Source organism: Ascaphus truei, chromosome 2 (assembly GCF_040206685.1).
Source record: "Ascaphus truei isolate aAscTru1 chromosome 2, aAscTru1.hap1, whole genome shotgun sequence".
Classification (NCBI taxonomy): Eukaryota; Metazoa; Chordata; class Amphibia; order Anura; family Ascaphidae; genus Ascaphus; species Ascaphus truei.
In genome coordinates, this window is record NC_134484.1 from 277,635,531 (window position 1) to 277,660,561 (window position 25,031).

At 39.1% G+C, this 25,031-nt stretch overlaps 1 protein-coding gene across 11 annotated transcripts in view; it reads right to left on the reverse strand.

Annotated features, from left to right (window-relative positions):
* The window catches only part of ARPP21 (cAMP regulated phosphoprotein 21), a 296,095-nt gene that overhangs the window by 152,933 nt on the left and 118,131 nt on the right, over positions 1-25,031 (reverse strand). For 9 of the 11 annotated variants that reach the window (XM_075586268.1, XM_075586270.1, XM_075586274.1 and 6 more), the window contains 2 exons: positions 17,153-17,261; positions 12,777-12,878 (listed from right to left, as the gene is read on the reverse strand). In XM_075586268.1, coding sequence (XP_075442383.1) covers positions 12,777-12,878; positions 17,153-17,261 — 211 coding nt within the window. The remainder of the gene's footprint in view (positions 1-12,776; positions 12,879-17,152; positions 17,262-25,031) is intronic. The other 2 variants (XM_075586272.1, XM_075586271.1) reach the window with 1 other exon arrangement.

Consider the following 25,031-nt stretch of genomic DNA (forward strand, 5'->3'; position numbering starts at 1 on the left):
TGGGCAAATGGGCTTGAATGTATTGGACCAGAAAGGCAAAATATATTAATATTTTTATTTTGGTAGTGATAAGTGACTTTGTGACATCTATAATAGATTTTAAATACAAAATAATAGATTTTAGATACAAAATGCGAATTTATAAAGTATAAGTGTAATAGTGTAGGAGTGTAACTAAAACTAATTTGATCTGCCCTATTGGTCAATACAGATCATTGTGATTATTTAAACTATATACCTGGATCACTTTAATTCTGGGCCTTATTATCTAATTCATAATATTTGAAATAAGGCACATAATCTCCTAATGTGAAAATATGTGATATAAAAGTTGTGTAAATTAACTGATAATATATTGAATTATAATTGCCTAAATTAGAGGTAAGAGGAGTAAATAAATCCCTCATTTAGTCCCTGAGGGCCTGCAACTGGAATATCCAGTGGCTTTCCCTCTGTAAAAGTCGTTTATTCCAATTGCCTTGCCTTGACCCGAGTATCATGTGTTCAATGCCTATAAATTGTAGTGTGTCACTATTGCCATTGTGAGCCTGTAAGACGTGTGTTGCATCAGGTGTGTCAAAGGCATTCCTTATATTTCCTATATGTTCTGGTATTCTTATTTTTAATTGTCTGTGGGTTTTTCCCACATACATATTTCCGCAACTGCATGAGATTAAATAAATTACTATAATAAATTTTTGGATTTTATATGAAACTGTCTTTGTGCTGTTTGTGAATGTTTTTGTAACTTTCATTACTTTACACGCCTTACACCTTGAGCAGAGGTATGATCCTAATAGTTTATCCCCTAACCAAGTTCTTACCGACTGGGTTTGGAAATGGCTATGTACTAGTCTATCACCTATATTCCTAGATCTTCTGTATCCAGTAGAAGGTTTATCTGGTAAGACTTTTCTTAGGTCTTGATCTTCTAATAACATGTTCCAATGTCTCTGGAGGATGTTTTTGACTTCTTGCGACTGGTTGGAATATGTACTTATGAAGTACAGCCCCAAAGTAAGTGTGTCTTTTCGTCTGTATTTTATGTTTCACTGTGTGTAAGCGAATGTATTCCGAATGAATTACAATTTATTTCTGTGCCTTGTTTTGCCCAATGGATGATCCTGGTAAAAAGGTGTAAATAACCTGGTCACCCGTAACAGTCATGTGTATCCTATTCACTCATTAATCCATGGTGCTTTTTTCATGTATATATCTCTTTTATGTGTTAGTGATTTATTGTCACCTTGTATTTCCATTTAATTGTTTATTACTTTTTATGACTGTGACAGTAGGTTTTTTTTACCTTGTATGCGGTTTTCTACTGATATATAAAAATTGAATTATAGACATTGCTTTGTCAGTAGTCTTCTTGTTTGTGTGTGGGTCACATTTTTAAAATACTGTGACTATATTTTGGGTGTACAGGGACCCTTGGTGTTACCCGCACCTAATTCAGTGTTTGATAGAGTTTTTTTGCCCGGGTGGTGCTCGCTGTTGTTTGATTGTACTTCAATGATAGTGTTTGACTGATAACTGATAGCAGCTGCTCCAGTTTATATTGAATTACCCCCATAGTGGTGTTTGACTGTTCACATTAAGCACTCCAAAGTTGTTCTTGAATGGGACACGATCAATTATTACTAAAAGGGGCTTCAAACTTGTTAGATTTTCCAAGATAGTGAGTGTGCTTGTACTGTATTCTAATGTTTATTGTTGAGAGGCTGGTAACCCAACCAAGTTAATCTGATTTATCATAGGAGATACCCATTCATTAACATTGCATACAGTTAGGTCCGGAAATAATTGGACACTGATAAAAAGTTTTGTTATTTCGGCTGTGTACCAAAATAAATTCAAGTTACAGTTAAATAATGAATATGGGCTTAACGTGCAGTCTATCAGCTTTAATTTTAGGGTATTCACATCCAAATTGGAGGAAGGGTTTCGGAATTGCATCTCTTTAATATGCAGCCCCCTCTTTTTCAAGGGACCAAAAGTAATTGGACAATTGACTCAAAAGCTGTTTCATGGACAGGTGTGGGCTATTCCTTCGTTATGTTATCATCAATTAAGCAGGTAAAAGGTCTGGAGTTGATTCCAGGTGTGGCATTTGCATTTGGAAGCTGTTGCTGTGAACCCACAACATGCAGCCAAAGGAGCTCTCAATGCAAGTGAAACAAGGCATCCTTAGGCTGCAAAAAAAAGAAAATCCACCAGAGAGATAGCAAGAACATTAGGAGTTGCCAAATCAACAGTTTGGTACATTCTGAGAAAAAAAGAACGCACTGGTGAGCTATGCAACACAAAAAGGCATGGACGTCCACGGAAGACAACAGTGGTGGATGATCATAGGATCCTTTCTATGGTAAAGAAACCCCCCTTCACAATATCCAGCCAAGTGAAAAACACTCTCCAGGAGGCAGGCATATCATTATCCAAGTCTAGAGAGAAAACTTCACGAGAGCAAATACAGAGGGTTCACCACAAGGTGCAAACCATTCATAAGCCTCCAGAATAGAAAGGCCAAATTAGACTTTGCCAAACAATATCTAAAAAAGCCAGCCAAGTTCTGGAACAGCATTCTTTGGACAGATGAAACTAAGATCAACCTGTACCAGAATGATGGGAAGAAAAAAGTATGGAGAAGGCTTGGAACGGCTCATGATCCGAAGCATACAACATCATCTGTAAAACACGGTGGCAGCAGTGTGATGGCATGGGCATGCATGGCTTACTATGGCACTGGGTCACTAGTGTTTATTGATGATGTGACAGAAGCAGCTGGATGAATTCTGAAGTGTATAGGGATTTACTGTCTGCTCAGATTCAGCCAAATTCAGCAAAGTTGAATGAACATTTTATTTATGATTGTGTTAATTTGTCCAATTACATTTGAGCCCTTGAAATAAGGGGACTGTGTATGAAAATAGTTGCAATTTCTAAACATTTCATACAATATTTTTGTTCAACCCCTTGAATAAAAGCTGAAAGTCTGCACTTCTATTGCATCTTGGTTGTTTCATTTCAAATCCATTGTGGTGGCGTACAGAGCCAAAATTATGAAAATTGTGTCAGTGTTCAATTATTTCCGGACCTAACTGTATATATATATATATATATATATATATATATATATATATATATATATATATATATATATATATATATAAAGAAAAAGACTGCGCTCCTTAGGTGTGTACTGACACTTCTATATATAAAAAATAGGTATGCTAAGTTTAAGTAAACAATAAGGAAATGGCATGAGACTAATGATAAATATTAATGTAATGGCTGATTGACTCACACTAATAAAACCACACACAATGTGATGATTAATAAATGCTATATGTGCTGATGGTTTAAAGCTGCTGATAAAGATGCTATACCAATACATCAATAAAATTACTGTAAATAAGCACTGAGTGTCATGAAGGTTCTATTACTACACAAATGGATACCCTCCTGGAATAATACTGTGAAACTATAAAAAATATATGAAAAAAGGAAAAAATGAAAAATATATATATACATATGAAAATAAAAATATGAAATAGAAAAATGTAAAAATAAAAATGATAAAAAATCAACCAAACCAAGGGTCCATATATTAGGATCTGGCTGCTCTCCGCAAGGACCAACGAACTCCCAGAAATCTGCGAACAACAAGAAAAGAAAGCGCCCGATCCTAGTGCAGCATGAAAAAATACAATTTAATAAAAATAGATAGAACCAACAAATGCAAACTCACAAACAAATAAAAGGTAAAAGCATGTAATGAGTATACTCATTCGCCAACCGCCCACGATATGACTCTGCTTGCACGCCAATCTCTCCTTCTGTGTAGTCCCAGCTCTTCTGAACCGACATCCGGCAGGGGATACAGGAATTAGACAGCCACAGTGTGACCCGGAAGTCCTCCACACTTTCAGTATGATCCGGATGTGAAGTCTGTTGCTCGTGACCCCGCAAGGCAAGGGATAGTCAGAAACACCTCTCCAGTGTCCCACAAGTGTCCGTGGTATAGAGGCAGTGACAAATGGGTATATGAGTGTAGCATCAGCTAAAAAATTCTCTTCCCTACGCGTTTCTTCACTCTCACAGTGATTTCTGGCTATCCCTTGCCTTGTGGGGTCACGAGCAACAGACTTCACATCCGGATCATACTGAAAGTGTGGAGGACTTCAGGGTCACACTGTGGCTGTCTAATTCCTGTATCCCCTGCCAGATGTCGGTTCAGAAGAGCTGGGACTACACAGAAGGAGAGATTGGCGTGCAAGCAGAGTCATATCGTGGGCGGTTGGCGAATGAGTATACTCATTACATGCTTTTACCTTTTATTTTATTTGTTTGTGAGTTTGCATTTGTTGGTTCTATCTATTTTTATTAAATTGTATTTTTTCATGCTGCACTAGGATCGGGCGCTTTCTTTTCTTGTTGTTCATATATATATATACATATATATATTTATATATATATATATATATATATATATATACACACATATATACCCATTAAGGTCGAAACAGCTGTCTGTGGGTGGTTTTCTGGGTATGCACCTTAACCCTGGCTGTGCTCAAAGCTGTGACCATGCAGCAAGCTTAAGCCTATAGGGAACCATGTTAAAAATGGTTTTTGAAGCAAAAAGTGGCACTGTGTGCTCATTTGCATGTCATTTCCCATATTCCCTTGCTGCAGTGGAAGTGCTGTATGCTGGGTGATAATGGGGAAAGGCGGGGTTGCAGACCTGCCTAAGACATGCAGATGAGCATATGGTTGTATTTACATTTGCATATTTGCTTTGCTGTGGAGGGTTTTTGTCACTTTTTTTACTCACCATAACTTAACTCAGTATTATGGTTGGCCCATCCTTTAGCTTCTTTGCATACCTAGTCAATCAACCCCACACTGATGAGACCCATTAAGGTCGAAACAGCTGTCTGTGGGTGGTTTTGTGGGTATGCACCTTAACCTTGGCTGTGCTCAAAGCTGTGACCATGCAGCAAGCTTAAGCCTATAGGGAACCATGTTAAAAATGGTTTTTGAAGAAAAAAGTGGCACTGTGTGTTCATTTGCATGTCTTTTCCCAGAATCCCTTGCTGCAGTGGAAGTGCTGTGTGCTGGGTGATAATGGGGAAAGGCGGGGTTGCAGACCTGCCTAAGACATGCAGATGAGCATACAGTTGTATTTACATTTGCATATTTGCTTTGCTGTGGAGGGTTTTTCTCACTTTTTTTATTCACCATAACTTAACTCAGTATTATGGTTGGCCCATCCTTTAGCTTCTTTGCATACCTAGTCAATCAACCCCACACTGATGAGACCCATTAAGGTCGAAACAGCTGTCTGTGGGTGGTTTTCTGGGTATGCACCTTAACCCTGGCTGTGCTCAAAGCTTTGACCATGCAGCAAGCTTAAGCCTATAGGGAACCATGTTAAAAATGGTTTTTGAAGCAAAAAGTGGCACTGTGTGCTCATTTGCATGTCATTTCCCAGAATCCCTTGCTGCAGTGGAAGTGCTATGTGCTGGGTGATAATGGGGAAAGGCGGGGTTGCAGACCTGCCTAAGACATGCAGATAAGCATATAGTTGTATTTACATTTATATATATATATATATATGTATATATATATATATATATACACACACACACACACACACACACACACACAGGCTATAGATTTTTGTTGGTGCCAATATTTTGGTGGGGTTGAAAGAGGAGATGATGGATATGAAAACAAAACCTTCTTGCATGACAAAAGATACTTACAGTAGTATAACAGTGGCAACATTTTGCACGCACAGCTTTGAGAAAATATTTGAAAGGAACGTCACATGCTTACTGCAAAATAAAAATTACCATTGATCTCCCTCCTATTCTTTGAAGGCTGCTCACATATTTTCTTCCAATGAACAGTGAAATCACCATGGAATGGAATTGTTCTCAAAAAAGGAGTTGGTTCACCAGTCCAAGCATTATGGCTAATAACAATACCAAAGCGTGTATTATTTCAAGCATGAGCGATCGACTGTCCTGCAATAATTTTAGAGCAGGAGTGGAGAGGGGGAGGGGGGTGGCTATTAAGTGAGGGGTCGTGTCATTGGCTGGATTGGGGCTGTGTCTGTGTGTGTGTCTCTGTGTGTCTGTGTCCCTCCATTTATCTCATCCCCTTTCCCTCCTCTCTCTCCCCTCCTCTCTCCCCCTTTCCTCCTCTCTCTTTCCCCCCTACCCTACTCTCTTTCCCCCTACCCTTCTATCTCCCCCCTTGGCTCCCCCTTCTCTCCTCTCTCTCTCCCCCCCTTCCCTCCTCTCTCTCCCCCTTCCCTCCTCTCTCTCCCCCCTTCCCTCCTCTCTCTCCATTTCCCCTTCCCTCCTCTCCTCCCTTCCCTCCTCTCTCCCACCTTCCCTCCTCTCTCCCCCCTTCCCTCCTCACTCTCCATTTCCCCCTTCCCTCCTCTCCCCCACCTTCCCTCCTCCCTCCCCCTTCCCTCCTCTCTCTCCCCCCCTTCCCTCCTCTCTATCCCCCTCCCCTCCTCTCTCTCCCCCCTTCCCTACTCTCTACCCTCCTTCACTCCTCTACCCTCCTTCACTCCTCTCTACCCTCCTTCACTCCTCTCTACCCTCCTTCACTCCTCTCTCCCCCTTCTTTCCTTCCTCTCTCCCCCTTCCCTCCTTTCTCCCCCCTTCCTTCCTCTATCCCCCCCTTCCCTCTCTCGCGCTCCTGCCACCTCTGCACTCTCTCCCGGACCCCCTCTCTCTCCTCCCTCTATCTCTCTCTCCCACCCCTCTCTCTCCCCCTCTCTCTCTCCCTCCCCCTCTCTCTCTCTTCCCCCTATCTCTATCTCCCTTCCCCTCTCCCCCTTCCCCTCTCCCCCTTCCACCTCTCTCTGCTCAGCACCCCCCTTCCACCTCTCCCCGCTCAGCGCCCCCCCCCCTTCCCCCATCTCACCCTGCTCTGCGCTCAAAATACTCTTTCCCTTGTCTCCCAAAGCACAAAGCTTGGGAGATCGTGTGTGCCCGCGCATGAGCGTGAGCGAAAGGATGAAGATTCAAAGAGGTAACTGCGCCAAGCGCGATCAGCGACAGCAGGGACTCAGCCTAAGAAGAAATTTGCCTGTCATTGGTCACAAATTTGGCTTTCAAGCAGGTTTTCCTTTTTAGAGGGCAATAACTAATCTATTTCAATTTTTCTAAAGTAGTATATCTCAGATGAATAGAACATCAAATTACTTTGAAGGTACTGTATGTAATACTTGATTTTTATTATAGTGTAATGTTGATTGTAATGTTGTGAATTTAGCAATTCTGTTATTTTCAGGTTTGGTCTTATGTTATTCTTTTACATTCAGAAAACTGAACATTATGTTACATTTGCATCCAATTTAAACAGATAAAATAAAATAATTGTTCTAAAATTGAAGATTTCCTAATAGATCACTCCCAAGTTTCCATTTCTGTTTGTAAAAAAAAATGAACTTTAATATGATAGTGGTATAACCAAAAAAATCTATTAAAAAGGAGAGTAGATATTATCACAGCTTGCTAGCTATTAGTGTTTTCCTTTTCAGTCATTACTCCACATGTTTGGAGCTTAGGGAGCCTTTTAGTAGTTCTATAAAGAAAACAAAATATTCCATATATATACATATAATTGGTTTATTTGCTTGGGTGGTTAAAATGGCACCGCGGGCCTAATTTTGGAGTAGAAATTCTTCATTTTAATGTAATATTATGTTATAGCTCCTCCCCACTCCGGAAAGATATGCTCTTTCTAAATCTGCACTTAAATGTATTTGCCAATCTGATTTCTGTAGGCATTACATATGGTGATGCAAAGTTATTACTAAGCATATTTGCAACACCTTTGGGATTCTGTATTTTACTAAGTTCAGTGCAATGTTGTTATAATAATTATTGATTATATTTAATCTCATTACTAATTTAACCTCCCTATATCTATGTAAACCAAGGCTTGCTTAGGGTGTTTATAAACTAATTTATAAACCTAATCAAAAAATGTATGGATGTTTTGGAATTGGGTACCTTTGTATTGAGCATACAGATGCAGCAGCCGTTATTGAAACACTTCACGCGGTGTATACCTCTGAATACCCATGTGATGGCGCGCAATTTCTTCCAACCGTAACGCCTTTAGACACGAGTGCAGAAAATGGCATTTTAGTGTTGTGGCTTTTAAACACCTGAAATTGACACAGTAGCACAGTACTGAACACATTACAATTCATTCCTTTCATTGCATTTAATTGCACACAATCCATGACATTCAAACAAAGGAACCGCGATAAACACGTGTGCTTGGTGCGATTGGCAGCATTAAGGCTGCGTGGAGTACAGCAGCGCACACGATAAAAGGCACCGTGATTTGCCCTATTTTATCTACAATTCCTCTGAACTTGCGAAGTTCATGACACAATGTTGCCAGCTCTTATGCCATGCATTCATACTCTATGGTTAGAGCTCAAGACTGATTTTCAAATGGTGTAATAAAATACTACCAAAGTGTTTTTATAAATGATGTTTCATTAACACAACAGTAATTTATGCAGATAACATAATACCTTAATAGTTTGGAAGGGCCATGTACATCAACATCAACGAAGAAGGTAGATTTAAGACGATAAAACAAAATGTATGACTAAGTACAAAAGGAAACAGAATGAGAGCAAATTTCTACACACAGTTATATGTTCTGCTATAATCCACTTCTTCCTACACCCCTCTGAATTTTGTTCTCTATACAGGTAGTCCTCGCTATCCAACGTTTCACTTTGCAACGAATGGCATATCCAACGCTTTACAATGCAACCCTAAGGGCCGTTTTCCGACGCCTGAATGCGTTATCCCACTGATTAACATGGGACTCATTTTACAACGGTTTCACTATCCAACGCTGCTTTCAGAACGGATTCCATTGGATAACCGAGGACTGCCTGTACAGGACAGGGCTCCTCAACTGGCATCCCTTAGACTCTCTGCTCCTGCTAATTTCATACAAGTTGCTTAAGCAGCTACAGTAAGTGCAGTTTTTCATACTGAAATATGTGTAAATTAAAGTAATTTCAATATATACAGACGTTATAAGAGCTTAACATTTTTTTAAATATAATAATATAAAATTATAAAAACTATAATAATGTATGTCTTAAATGTATCTAAAATTACATTATAATAAGCTTGTGGCCCTTCTACTCTTAAATGTTTTTTTGATCTTTGAAGAACTGGTTGAAGAGTACTGCTGTAGGAGAATAAAATGTACCCTTTCAAAATAGACTGCTTTCCCTTTGCTATCTAGACAGTAGTATTTATCTGTTAGGTTCTTCTAGAAAGGATTGGGCAATATAAATATTAGATGTCCTCCAATCATATGCACTGTAATTGTAGACAAGTTTAGAAAACAAGTAGCCTTATAGCAAAGCAACAAGTACCCCCCTTCAAATGTGACTCTACATTAAATAATGATGTCATTAGACTAAGCAGTGACTCAGCGTCTAATGACATGTGAATTATTAAATTCAATGGAAAACAGATTCAGGTGTCATCACATGCTGATTCATGGTTCTGGAATGTCTGAAAAGATTACGGTAATGACAGTAAGCCAAAAATAAAAGCAGCAGTTGCCTGTATGCTTTTTATATGCACACTTTTTTTTGAGACAACCTTTAAACAGACCTTTTTATGCTTTGTGTTCTTTACCTATTTTGTATCATGTTAAAATCTACTTGTATTTATTAAAAGTAATGATTTGAAGCCTATAGGGTACAGTATATGTAAATGTTTATTGCATATTTGTATTGAGAGACATGGGTTGAAATTACATAATACTCTGGATTTTTATTTCAGGGTTGCACTTTACTGGACTTTGGAAAATAAAGAAAATGGACCTTAAAATAATTTTTAGATAAATCAGGATCAAGAGGCCAGGATGCTACCAGATAGCCCTGTTTCTATTGTGCAACACATACAGTGAAGCCAGGCATAAAGCAGCATACCTATGCCACAGAGCTTGTTAATAAACATCACAGAAGAATGTAGGTATAATTCAAGTCACAGAGAAACCTGTTTAACTGCTTCTTTAAAATGTATATTTTTTGCTAAACTGGCTATTATGTGTGGAAACCCTGTATAAACATATTGAGTTATCATTTACTGTAAATGTCACAGGGCGCAATCCAGCAAACCTGTACCTTTCTTAAGATACTTGTATGAATGATCCAACAGCAGATTTTTCATGCAAGTGCCTCAAAAATGCAACATAAAGTAGGAAGAGAAAGAGTAGCTCAGTGAGTAAAGACACGGATTGGCACTGAGTTTGGAGCACTTTGGAGCAGGACCCTTGTTCAATTCCTGGTGTCAGCTCCTTGAACAAGTCACTTTATCTCTCTGTCCCTCAGGCAGCAAAAAATAGATTTTAAGCTCCACAGGGCAGGAGCCTGTGCCTGCAAAATGTCTCTGTAAAGCGCTATGTAAAAACTAGCAACGCTATACAAGAACATATTATTATTATTATTATTATTAAATAGAATGGTGTAGGGAAAATAATGCACAATAAAAATATTTTTGTACCTTGCTTTGGATCTAAAAGTGCATACACCTTACAGATCTGATTCTTTAAGAAACTGGTTCATACAGTCTCTTGTTTATTTATAAATTGCATTTTATTCACGCACACAAATATACATATGTGAACACAGAAATTGAGTCAACAACACAAACACAAAACACAATGATGCTCCTGAATTGTAGAATGTTTTATTTTTGTTCTGCTTTAAGCCTCTACAATATCGAATCCAATGTCAAATGTTTTTTTGGGCAAATTAAATGTCAAAAATATATTGCTAACTTTTTATTGATTAAGTTACTGTACATTCTACTTCGCCCAGAAAAATATATTTCTAAGAGGGGGGTAATCTACGAACAATTTTGATTTTATTATTCTTTATAATAATTATTATAGGCTAAAGCCGTAAAATTCTGGGAATTATTGAAATCCCTGCAACCCCGATTGGTTAAAATTTCGAGCATTATTCAGTCAGTAATGCCTGGAATGTTTGTCAGCTTGCCAAGTTTTTAATTCTAGCCAATCAGCTTTTCTTTTGTCAGAACAGCTCTGAGACAGGACAGGGGATTGGTCGGAAGGCAGGAACAGCTCTCAGACAGGGCAGGGTATTGGTCAGGAGGCAGCAGCCAGGCAGTGACTCCTCCCCCTCCCTCCATGAACAGAGCTCCAGGGACACAGCGAGAGGGAAAGAGTGTATTTGTAGCTACAAAGTGTCTGTCTGCAGAGTTTGTTTGTAGCTGGAGTTTCTGTTTAGTGAGTGTGTACAGTATGTGTGTGTCAGCAGTAGCAGCAGCAGTGTTTGTGGGTGTAGCTGCAGAGTTTGTGTGTAGCAGCAGCTTGTGTGTGTGTGTGTGTGGTGCTGTTGTGTTGTATGTGTGTGTAGCAGCAGAGTTTGGGTGTAGCTACAACGTTTGTGTGTAACAGCAGTTTGTGTGTGTGTGTAACAGCAGTTTGTGTGTGTGTGGAACTGCTGTGTTGTGTGTGTGAATATAGAGCTGCAGTGTGTTGTATGTGTGTGTGTGTGTGTGTGTTTGTATGTGGAGCTGGTGTGTGTGTGTGTGTGTGTACACAGAGGGGGCGGCAGGATGTGGATATAGATAGCTGCATTGTAAGTGTATATAGAGGTGCTTTAATGTATTTACCATTTTATTTTAATTAAAAAATCCATATAACTAAACAAATGTGTCTTATTTATTGAAACAAAAAGTCTAAATTTAGCCTCTAATAGTAATAATCCCACCAGAACAGGGGATTACTGGCCAATAATGCCCTGGCTGGGTTAAAGTCTCGGCTTCGCCACGGGCCTTCAACTCTCCCAGCCAGGGCATTATTGGCCAGTAGTGCCCTGTTCTGATAGGATTATTACTTAAGTAACAATACAATAGCAATGAAAGAGGAGTGATTAACAAACTCAGTCTCTCAATAGTACAGTACTTATGAAACCCTTTTATTATTTATTATATGGTACACTAACCAATGCAGTCCATTTTGAACATGAAAAAAGCACTATTAGACATGATAAGAGTCTTTATGCTGAAACATTGTTTAACCCTGGCCTGTAATTGCCAAAACAATTTACAAGGGGACCTGGTCTGGAAGTTCAGACAATATTTCCATTGGCTAAACTATTACGGACAAACTGAAATGATTTTGTTTTTGCCATTTTTTTGTGTTACAAAGAGACGGCAATTTAATGCTGGGCATTAGAAATATGATAACTCTGAGAACACTTTAATATATATATATTATACATATATATATATATATATATATATATATATTTTACTATGCGAGTATAGTGCCTTGTCTATTAGAAAATGAGAACAGTGCCTGAAAGTATTATTATTGTAATGAAATTATTACGTTTCTGTCAATTCTAAAGTACAGTAATTATCCCCATCGCCAACCCAAAAATAGAATTTCATATAAGCTATACTGGGAAGAAATGTTAATTCTCTAAAAGGAAAGTCTGCACTTTAATTCTATCTGAGCTATTGCTTTAGAAAATACTATTTATCAGTGGCAATGGTATAATGATAAGCATACAACACCATGTATAACCTTAGGTTATGGAGCAACACAGTGCTTTATTGCCGTAGTGTTTCTGTCAGTGTAAGTGAGGGAGAGTTGGAGGATGCTGTCTGACTACAGATATAGATAGCAGCACTGAAGAGGCAATTTAAACAACTACTCACATCTTGTGAAAATATTCTCTCTCTTACTCTCTGATACTCTTCTTCTCTCTCTTCAATTGATTTACTTCGTCTGTCATCTCTAAATGGATGAATTCTATTTTGCTGAGCAGAAAAAAAAAATATCAGGAGGGTTATACAAGTTTAGTTGTAAAAGCTACAGTAAAGCGTTTATCATCTGAGGATAATACATGTTCACTTAAACAAATGAACAACGATATATAATACTGTAGTTTTCTCTTTATCCTTGAAGTACTCTGTCTACTAACTACTGTTTCATGGTGTGTTCAAATAGTATTTTTTTTTACTGCAAATCTTTGTTGATCAATTTATGTTTATATTTAAAAAAATGTTTAAACTTTTCACCTAACCTATGCATTTGATCTTTCAGGTCAAGAATGTATACTGTAGTTTATTTAGACTTTAACTAGTCTTATGGAATCAATGCCTCAAAATGTTATTAAGAAATTATTATATAAAGCCTACTGTATTCATATATTTTGATTTCTATGCTACATATTGGGCCAAAACATATGATATGAAATAATGTATTTATTTTTTAAGAGCACCACTGAAGGCTGTCTGCGTTGCACAATTCAACATACAGTATACAGTACTGCAGGGGCCCACAACTGCATCCAAAGCTTAAATTCCATTTGAACAAACAAATCCTAAATAAATCAAAGAAAAAGACCAATTGAAATCAATATGATATGTTTCTTTATTACATAGGGTACAGTTTTTTGCCCGAGAATTGCCCCACATTTTCTTTGATACATAAACCCTTAAATGCTCATATCACTGCTGAACATGGTGGCTTTGAAATAACAAAGCTAGGTAAAGACTTTACCATTACTTAGCAATGATATGTGTATTTCCTGCAGGGAAATGCTTTATTATAAATATTCTCTTTTGTTGACCCAAACACCTTTTTTCTCTTATTTCCACTGACTGTAGTTGAATAAGATTACCCCAGACATTGTTTTCCAAGCTTTGCTGCTTCTCAAATCTCTGTAAAGCAATGTGGCCTTTACATCGCAAACTCAGCAAAAAAAAAAACCTTATATTGCTTTACAAGCAAAACCTACTTAAAATACTAATATAAATTAACAGTAAAACATATTTATGCCACAAGTGAAAAAAAATATATATTACTGACACAAAAATGGTTTTCATTTGATATTAGGCAAAAATATATATATATACAGTAGTGTGTGTATCTGGTGTGCGCACCTGTGTGTGGTGCATGTATTTGTTATCAGCACCTGGGTGTGGTGCGTGTATCTGGCGTGCGCATCTGAGTGTGGTGCGTGTATCTGGTGTGCGCATCTGAGTATGGTGCGTGTATCTGGCGTGCGCACCTGTGTATGGTGTGTATCTGGCGTGCGCACCTGTGTATGGTGTGTGTATCTGGTGTGCTCATCTGAGTATAGTGCATGTACCTGGCGTGTGCGCATGTGAGTATGGTGTGTGTATCTGGCGTGCACACCTGTGTATGGTGCATGTATCTGGTGTGCGCACCTGTGTATGGGTGTGTATCTGGTGTCCGCATTTGTGTATGGTGCGTGTACCTGGCATGCGTACCTGCGTACAATGTGTGCATTTGTTATCAGCATCTGAGTATGGTGCGTGTATCTAGTGTGCGCACCTATGTATGGTGCCTGTATCTGGTGTGCGCATCTGAGTATGGTGCGTGTATCTGGCGTGCACACCTGTGTATGGTGTGTGTATTTGTTATCAGCATCTGAGTATGGTGCGTGTATCTGGCGTGCGCATCTGTGTATGGTGCGTGTATCTGGTGTGCGCCTCTGTGAAACGGGTGTTTATTTGGTGTGCACATATGTTTATATAGTATGTGTATTTGTTGTGCACATGTGTGTATTTGGTGTACACATCTGGTGTACACAGCCTGAGTATGGGCTGTCTGGTTCTTGGGCCAGTGTGTTGGAATTCCCCCCCCCCCTCCCCCCCCCGGCTAAAATTTGCAAGTCAGCCCCTGCTACTCGATAAAATACAGCAAGATATCCCTTAACTGTTAAATATGTGGGGTAATTTCCATTACATTTTGCTAGCCTCAGAGCACAGAAAATAAAACAGTACCTACAGTAAGTGACACTTTCAAAGTACTCAACCTTTTCAATGACAGATCTCCTCATTGGATGGATGCCATATTTAACTAGCATATCGCAAGCAGAGAAAGTCAATTCAATTAAGTGAAGACTTGGCATTTTACATTGTCATTGATGATAGAAGCACAGGAAGTTATGTTGCTTAAGCTGATGTGTCGTTTTTTACTTTACTTTATTTGGAACCTCTTTCTTAAGATACAATTTCAAGGGGAAAAAAACAATACTTTGTGATGCTTCCAGACCAAGTACCCACAGAATTAAAATGTTATCATAACAATTGAAAATAAACTAATTATAATCTTTTACCAGTAGTGAAAGAAATACAAACAGCAAAATAATGTTTTAGATATTAAATGGGCTAATGACTTTTGAATTGATTTTATATAGTGTTAATTTTTCAAATTGGTTACCGTAGTATTGTTTTGGGATATAATCCATGGATTTTGAGATACATCAATATGCAAATTGATTAAAGAAATAAAAAAATAAAAAATTATATATATATATATATATATATATATATATATATATATATATATATATCTATATATCTATCTATATATATATATATATATATATATATATATATATATATATATATATTTCACAGATACTAAGAGAGGTAATCCAAGCCGTTTCTTCTTCTTCTACTTAATTTCTTTACTACAGACTGGAAGCAGGGGTTCTCCGGAAGCTGAACCCCTTTAATTTAATCTCAGTGACCCATGTTTCTGGAGATACTTACCTCCGAAGAGGGTTCCAGTATCTTTGTAGTTTTCAGCTTCCTCCTCACATGGCCAATAGGAAGCTGAACCTGATGACGTCACAGCTACCTATTGGCCCACAGGGCCGGCAGCTTTGAAAAGCAGATATATAGTCAACCCTGGAGTGGCTACAGGCACCCCCTAACTCCAGATATAACTATCTCCAGAAACAGGGAGTCCCTGGAGCTGAAATTAATGGGGTTCAGCTCCAGAAACCCCCTGTTTCAATTATGTATTGAAAAAAATGAAGAAAAAAACAAAACGCTTAGATTGCCTCTTTAAGAGTGATGTAAGGACTGACCATTGTTAGTCGTTTGCTACTTGAAGCAGCTAAATTTCCTTCAAAGTAGATCTCTATTCAGACAAGCATAATTCCTACCATGGGCTAAAATATTGTACGCACTTTTAAGAATTATGGTCCCCAGTAGTTTCTTATAAATTAGTGTATTTTAATTCAATGTATGAGGCCAGGATACTCCTGCAATATTGACACCCACCAATTTGGTCAACAACATTTTATGATTGTTCGAACTTTAGCCTACTGATGGTTTGAATAGGCCTCCTGACTGTTTCTTACATGTCAAACAGTTAACTTCAACACATTGCTGTGTTATACCATAAGCCGCACACAAAAGGCAAAATGCAATGCACATGCAAAATAAGCACACACAATGTTTAGTAAAGATGAAGGAAATATTAATACAAGAAAATTCGAAAGCAGATTCTAAATCAAACTGGCTTTGAACTTAAGTGCCCCTTTGTGGATCTGTACCTTTAACCATATGTGTACATTAGCAAACAAAATTATTTCTGGACCAGAGGGAATGTCAAAATGACTTCTGCACACACACATACAAAAATCAAACACATAATCAGGAATGCAAATGATAAAGCTTTAAAGCAACTATTTAAGCCTCTGAACATTTCACCCCCTTCCTCATGCAGCAAATTACTGCCAAGCAAACCACCCATGCATCCTACACACTGCCACTGCTGAAACAATAACAATGTATTCAGATGATTTTCACTCTGTACTAAAGGTGCAGGGGAGGAGGAGGAATGAGAGAACAATTAGTCAGAACACCTTCAAAACAGACTAGAGATGTGCGAGATTTTTGCTTATGTTCACAAACCAGGTCAAAATGCGCCTATTTTTTTTGCGCTAAATATGTAGCGAAAATTAGCAAGCTTTGCAAAAGAAATTAGGCATGCATAAAAGTCAATGTGCAAGGTCATGTGGCCCTTTATATACATTAATTTTAGCTCAATTCTGTAGAAAATTGGCAACATTCTTGTGAAATTCTGTCGAAATTGGCAAAAATGCTGAAATTGGTAAAATTGAAAGCAATGTGAACTTTCACGAAAAATTTGGCAAAAACACTAAATTTATGAAAAAAAAGCAATCAATCTCGCAAAGCAAATTAGAAGACATTCGCACATCTCTAAAACAGACCAAATGTCAGCAACTCTCAAAGTGAGAACCAACCTGATTGTCTTCTTTATCAATACTAGAGTTATCTCGCTTCAAGATAAAACGCTTCTGGGAATCTTCACCTTTTTCATCTTTTAAATGTTCACAAAACCTTTGCTCTGGTCTGCCAGCAAAGTAAAACATATCAATACAATTTCTTTATTGTTTTGATTAAACTTCAGTGTTTGAAACTGTTCTCTGCAAAAAGAAACCCACAGCACATTGTCCTGTAATGTGATGCAGGTCCATTCCCACAGAAAATGGCTTAACAAATGCAATAACTACTCATGAGAACAATGTTATGCTATTATTTCTGGGCATATATATATATTTATATACACACACACATATATACACACACAATGATCTTTCTGATTACTCAGATAAGCAACATGTTACATTTTTAGGGAGAAAAGAGAGTTATAACAGCTTTATCGGTTGTCTACAGCATTACATTTTGTAATAGTTGTCAGATCAACACTGATGAGCATTGGATACAAGCAGTAATATGCGTACAATGCAATGAATACATTATTCTAGCTTCTAGAGATGGGCAATTTTTTTGGGTGGATTTGGATCCGCCGTGCATCGGACGGTTCTTTTTGGTATGCGGATTTCAGCAGATCAATCTCAAAAATAATAATTTGCCTTTTGTAGATTTTTTTTTTAAACCCTACAATCCATCCGTGGATTCCACAATCCGCAGATGGATTTTAAGAATCCAATCTGTGGATTCAGCAAATACAGATTATACAGCAAAATTCAGGTTATACATTCTATTTACAGACATTTAATGGACAGTTAGAGATAAAATGTGATTATGGGCGTATGAAGCAGTTTCAGACAAGATTAAAATGTTAGACAGCTGAAGTCTTGAAATTACTTAAACTGGAGGCAGGTCGTGAGGTACATGATAAGAGAAGGAGGAGGGACTGGATTCGTTGTTGAACCTTAGGACTGTGAACAGTGTTTAAGGCCTGGGACATAGAGGAGCAAACAGCACTGAGCCGCACTCCTGCTCTGCCTCGCCTGCTCCAAAATGGGGCTTTTCCCTGTCCTTGCAGGTGAGGCAGTGAGCGCGCTCTGGGGGCGGGGCGGGGGCAGGGCGGAGGCAGGGCAGGGGCGGAGCGGTGGCTTGCCAGGAGGCGGGGCGGGATGCGGGGCTAGTCCCCTGCTCCCATTGGATGGGAGCGGTCACGTGACCGCTCCTCCACTTCCCTGAGCGGCAAATTTCAAAACTGCCTGTCTCGGGAAAGTTTCTCAGCCTTCGCACGCATCAGCACGCATGCGGAGGGAGAGACTATAGCCGCGCTGATGACAGATGCAGGGGCTTTGTGCATCTGCTCAGCGCAGCTCAGCCCGCCTCAGCGAGCTTAAAACCACTATGTCCCAGGCCTAAGAGTCAGCTATGGTGATAAGTGCTGCATGTGGTAGGGGTTTAGGAGCTTGTTCAGATAGGCAGGTTGCTTACCCAGAAAGTATTTGATGACAAGACAGGAAAAATGTACATTACGTCTGGACTCGAGGGATAGCCAATCTAGTTCTTTGAGCATATCACAGTGATGTGTCTTGTAGTTACAATATAGGAGAAATCGGCATATTGAGTTGTAGAGGGTATCTAGTTTGCTAAGGTGAGTTTGGCGTGCTGTACCATATACTATGTCTCCATAGTCTATAATTGGCATTAGCATCTCTTGTGCGATGCACTTTCTGTCCAGCGGGCATAAATAGTTTCTATAAAGAACACATAGTTTGGCATAGGTTTTCGATGTCAGAGTATCAATATGCAACCCAAATGTAATAAAGCCATACGCCCAAATATTTAAAACTAGTGATAGAGTTGGTTCTGATCTGTAGCTATGTTATTCGTCGCTTTAGAAATTTAGCCTTAGTCCCAAATTCTATTGTTACAGTTTTGTCAGTGTTTAAAAACATTTTATTTTGGGAAAATCAGTGTTCAAGTCTTGTAAAATCAGATTGAAGTACGTGTCTAAGGTCAGAAAAGTTAGGGCTTTGTGTATAAAAGATTGAGTCATCTGCATACATGTGCATTGAAGCCTTACAAGCTGCAAATACTGTAGATCATTAATGAAGACTGAAAGCAGAACAGAGCTTTGTGGGACCCCACAGGTGACATCCAAGGGTTAGAGTTAGAGCCCGAGATTGACACATATTGGGATGTATATGATAGGTATGAGTGAAACCAGTTTTAAGCATGTTCCCCTATACCAAAGAACTGAAGCTTGTTTAACAAGATAACATAATCAACAGTATCAAAAGACTTTGCAAAATCTAGGAATATTGCACCAGTAAGTTGTCCCAGTTCCATTCCACACTGGATCTTATTGCAAAATTTTAAGAGGGTAGTTACCGTGTAATGGTTTGGGGCAAAAGCCAGATTGGAGTTGGCTAAGGAAATTTGTCTTGGTAAAGTAGACACTTAGGGCCTCATGCAGTAAGCAGCGGAAAAATGCATTAGCCAGTTTAGCAATTATGTTTCTTTTAATGACGTCACCTTAAAGGCAATTGAAGCAAAGCCATTCTGATTGGCTGTGCTTTCATTGCCTTTAAGTGACATCATTATTTCTTTTTTGCATCGGCCAAAACACATGGTTTTCACGGCCCAATCAGGGCCGTGGGAACCATGACGAAAATGTGACATCATAGGCCTTTAAAAGCCTATGTCGTCTCATTTTGAAGCAAGACGCCGAGGAGGAAGGACCTCCGGAGAAGAAAGAAGACCAGGGTGTGGCAGCAGACGGGAAGAAGACCCCGGAAGAAGGTAGAAGAATACAGATGAAGATGGATTACAAGTAGAAGACCCCTGGATTGTTGTGTTTTATTATTTTAATGTTTATTATTTTCTGGTTTATTATTTTATGGGTTCCTGTTCGTGGATTGGTTCGTGAGTAAGCTGATCAACGGGAGTCGGTGAGTGGGTCAAGTAATGGTAAGTTAAATAAAGAAATGTATTTAATGTAACTGTGTGTTTGTTGCTTTTTTCATGTGTATATTTTTTTTATTGCACATCATTTCTTGCCACTGTATGTATGTATGTATGTCTAGAGAGATATATACATACAGGGTAAGAAATGATAGTGTTCTAAAAGCTTTCTTTGCACTGTTGTAAATGATATTGGCTATGCTGCTATGCATAGATGTGTGTTAAATGTATTTTATAATTAGATAGATGTAATTTTTGGGCTTCGATGCTGTACTTTAGGTCAGGGTGAGGCTTGCTTTAGTATATTGTAATTGTTGGTGTCCTATTTAGTATGATGGTAAATTCTTCTCTGTAACGGTTGCTATAGTTAATTGTGTAATTGGTATGGATGCTATTTTAATTGTTTTCGGATGTAATTCATGTATGTTAATTGATTGATGGTGACTTTATTAGATTACATTGTATAGTTCTTTTAATGTAATGCTATTTTATTTGGAATATTGTATTGTTAACATTGATTTGCAGCGTCTACATGTAGCTTACATTTTATGCAGCATGTATACAATGTAAATGCAATGTTTTAAGTGGCATTTGAGGCTTTGGATTGGCATTAGATGCTTTAGATTGGATAATTACATTAGATTTGTTTAGGACATTGCTTTTGATTTCATTGAGGATGTTATGGATCAGTGGTATTGGCATTGCCAGGATGGCTTAACCCCTTAATTACCTTTGCGGTTAGAACCCGATAAGGTGATTAAGGGGTTCATTGATATGTGAATGGCATTGCAATGTATTGGCTATGTATTATTTTTACAACGGACCACAAGGATGATGCTGGCGACCAGGCCTTCTTATTGAAGAGGTTAGTAGAATTTTCTTTATTTTACTATGCTAGTTAATGTGTTTAATAATGGCCAAATAATGTATTATCCCTATGTGGATAAATAATAGTTATTTGGCACATTATTGTACTGTATGTGGTGGGGTGGGGGGAGGGGGTATTGGCCCCAAAGGTATGTGATAGGACTCCCTTGTGGGTAGTGGGTGAGGGTGGTTAGGCCTCAGGGTGTGGGGGGGTAGTGGGGTAGGGTATGTGGGTGATGGTGGGTTAACCCCTTAATGACTGTAGCGGTTAATAACCGCTATGGTTATTAAGGGGTTAGGGGACATTACATTGGATGTTTTTATTCTTGTGTCTGTTTTGCAGAAGAGGATGGGGCATTAGCAGGATGAAGATGAGGATGGCCTTCATCGTGGCTGCCGGACATGGGTGAGTGCTACACTGGCGACACACTTTATTCGAGCTCGGCTAGTCCCACGAATTCGGGTATACCCGGGTGTATTGAGGTTTGTGACTGTTTTCTGCCCGAGTGCATTGAGGTATTTTCCAAGCAGGGATTGAAGCATTTTATTCCCGCTGGCTGCAATAATGCACAGTATATATATATATACTGCATTACAATTCATGAATTTATGCCATCTGGTAGACACGCGAAGCATTGCAGCCTATTAAATCCTAATCATTATCATTTAACAGATCAGCCGCCCGTCAGCCAGGCATGAACCCAGGCTGGGAAGGCAAACGCAACGGGGCTTGTCAGAGGTGAGGAGCGGCGCATTCCAGGTATCTGCCAGGTACATACCGGGTATTTGCTCGAATAAAGTGTGTCGGTGCAGTACATGTATTTAATGTATTTATTGTTCTGTATGTATTTTAAATGGACACATGCACTATTATCCATTTGTAGATAATAGTCATTGTGCCCATTACTATACTGTATGTTAGGGGTGTATAGGTGTTGTTGGTGTAATATATATATATATATATATATATATATATATATATATATATATTTCTTTAGTTGGTGTGGGGCTGTTGTGTGTGTTTTCTTTTTATTGTGGGTAGCGGGGGTGGGTGAAGGGGGTATTAGCCCCAACGGTGGTTTGTTTAGGGCTTGCGGGTGGGTAGCGGGAGGCCTTAACCCTTTGATGACCGTAGCGGTATTAACTGCTACGGTCGTGAAGGGGTAAAACGCACTCGCAACCCCCCCGCAAGCTCTAAACAAACAACAAGGGCCAAATACCCCCTTCACCCACCCCCGCTACCCACAATAAACCTGGCACGGCTGTTTAACCCCTTCATTGCCTTAGCCGTTAGCCGCTAAGGTAATGAAGTGGCCTTTAAATGCATTTTTCCTGCCTCGGATGCATTCCGGGGGGGTCCGGTGCTGGTATTAATGGTATCAGCTCCGGAGACACCCGGCATCAATCCCAGCCAGGAAAAAGGCCTGAATTTTTTCTAAGTGCCGATCCGCCACTCATCAGCAGCCTCTCACCATCAACTTGTCCAACTTTTTCTTGCGTGGCTGATTCGCCAGTAAAACGCCATTCTAGAGTGGCAAATACCTCCGCTAAGCTACTCGCCACTACTAGAATACAGCGTGGCGGAAAATGTTTCAATTTTAGGCGGAAAGTGCCTTCTCGCCTAGCCACCGGCGGAAAAAAAAAACCGCCAACCAAACTGGCGGTTTTTTTGATTCTCGCCACTTCTCGCCCCTTACTGAAGGGATATGCATTTTTGGCGGGAAAGTGGCGAGAATTGCCTTTCCGCTGCTTACTGCATGAGGCCCTTAATTGGGAGTGGATACATTTTTCCATGATTTTGGCTAGTATTGGGAGAAGAGAGATTGGCAACTAGTTGGGAGACAATATTTTTTCCCCCACTTTTAAAGACTGGGTAAACTCTGGCAGGTTTTCAGGTCTCTGGGATATGGCCTAAAAACAAAATAGAGTTGATTAGGGAGGCAAGCAGCAGGGTAAAGACTGGGGCACTGGGTCGTAGGAGCTTAGATTGCAGTACATCAGTTCCACATTAGTTTTTTTTGTTTTAATTGCACTGTTGGGAGGAGTGGAGCTATAGTGGTTCTCACAGGTTGAGCTTCATGATTGTAATTAGGGTTGCGCTTTGATAGTAAGGAAGTAGCACACCCCACAAAGTATTAAGCATTTGCAATGTGCTCTGTCAGAGTAGTATCATCCCTTTTGATGGTTGTTGATGGCTAAAAGGCTGCAATATATTGTTCATGATCTTCCAGAAGTTTTCTGAATCTGATGTATTTTGTTAAAGATTGTCAGAGTAATTTTGGGCTTTTTCTAGTCTTGTTTGCCTTGTGCATGTATTCCGCAAGCATCTGTAGTTATTAAAATCCTTGGAAGTCCCAGTTGCTTTGTATCTTTTCCACAATGCATCCCTCAAATGATAACGCGCAATAAGGTCAGTTGTAAACCACAGAAGGTTTGAACCCGTACTCTTATTGTGCGCAGTGGGGCATGGGTATCACAGAGTTTTAAGAACTCTGTTTAGAAATAAACAATCAGGGTCAGGTATAAGGATGAGTCTGTATCAAGGGCAGTTGGTAAGATCAGCGAGAAATTGTTTCGGTTGAAGTGTCTAAATGTTCTACAGAATAGAATAGAATAGAACTTTAGGGCTTGACTTGGGTGGTTTGATTTCCTTTACACAGTACACTATCGCATGGCCACTGAAAATTTCAGGAAGAATACCAGATAATTGGATTCTGTTTGGACATGAAGATAGAATCCAATGTAACAAGGAATGGTTGCCAGATTTTAGGTTTGTCCGTGTGGGTTTGGAAATTAGTAGGGTTAGATTTAGTGATTTGAATTGTGTCCAGATTGTGTTGTTTTTTGGGTCAAGTCAATTGAGGTTGCAATCACCACAAAATAACAGTTCACTCTTCCCATTTAGAGAGGAAATTGTGGCAAGAATATTAGTGGTCCAGTCAGGTATTGTAGTTGGGCTTTTGGGGGGCGGAAGATGCCAGCAATAAATATAGACATAGGGAAAGGGAGGCACATTTTACAAACTAGGATTTCAAAATAGGATCGCTTGAGGGTCATTTAGTAGCGTAAATTGCAAGGAGTCTTCAATATAAAATAACCCCCCCTCCTCTCTTTGACCAATCTTTCCTAAACATTCAGTATTCCTGAATGGAGATAGATGCATAAAGGGTTTTAGGAGTTAGCCATGTTTCTGTGAGAATTATGGCTTTAGGCTTATGCAAAAAGCACAATGAGTTCCAGTTTGGCAGACGGCTCCAAATATTTATATGGGTGGCACCTAGTCCTTTTTGGAATCTGAAAGGGGTATTCTCATGGGTATTGGACAGAGTTGAACAAGGAGGTCATGGCTTGGATTGAGTTCAATATTCCCTGCTGAAGAGGGTAACAGTATAAATATAAATTTGAGTAATTGCAGGCCCCAAAGTTGCAATGTTTGCCATATGTGTTAGAATGAGTGGTGCTAGGTGAGCTGGTTTTCTGGGCTCTCCACCAACATTCAGTAGACAATGCAAGATTTTTGAGTAGTCCAAGGTTGTATGGTCACATTGCGTGTGGGCCAGAAGGGAGAGGTTTGTAGTGGATAGAGATAGTAACATTTACATGAGACTACAGTAAAGAACAGAATAGAGGTAAGTAGCAGGTTCATTATCAGAAATGTAGTTAAAAAAGACAAGGCTGTGTATCTTAGTTTAGTAGAGTTGAAAGTGTTGAAATACAGGGTTATAAAGCTGCCAGTAGAGTTGCTCAGTTGATGTCAAATTGTAGAATCAGGAATACAAGGATCAATCTCCTTCCAAACGCCTGCTTAACTCTTATAATACACTTAAGCTATGCACTTATAATATGAACAGTATTTATGCACAATATTAATGCACAGCTCCCACCTAGCACTGCTTTCCCCCAATGTGACCTTGAATTTATACTACTAAAACAATATATCACATATTATTAATCGGTACTAGCTTATTCAATAAAACCTAACAAATGGTTTACAAGCAATTTAGAGGTATTAGCAGGCTATGATCAAATACAGGTGATAAGCAACATTTGGAAAAAGGGATCAGAAAAAGATCTTGAAAGTAG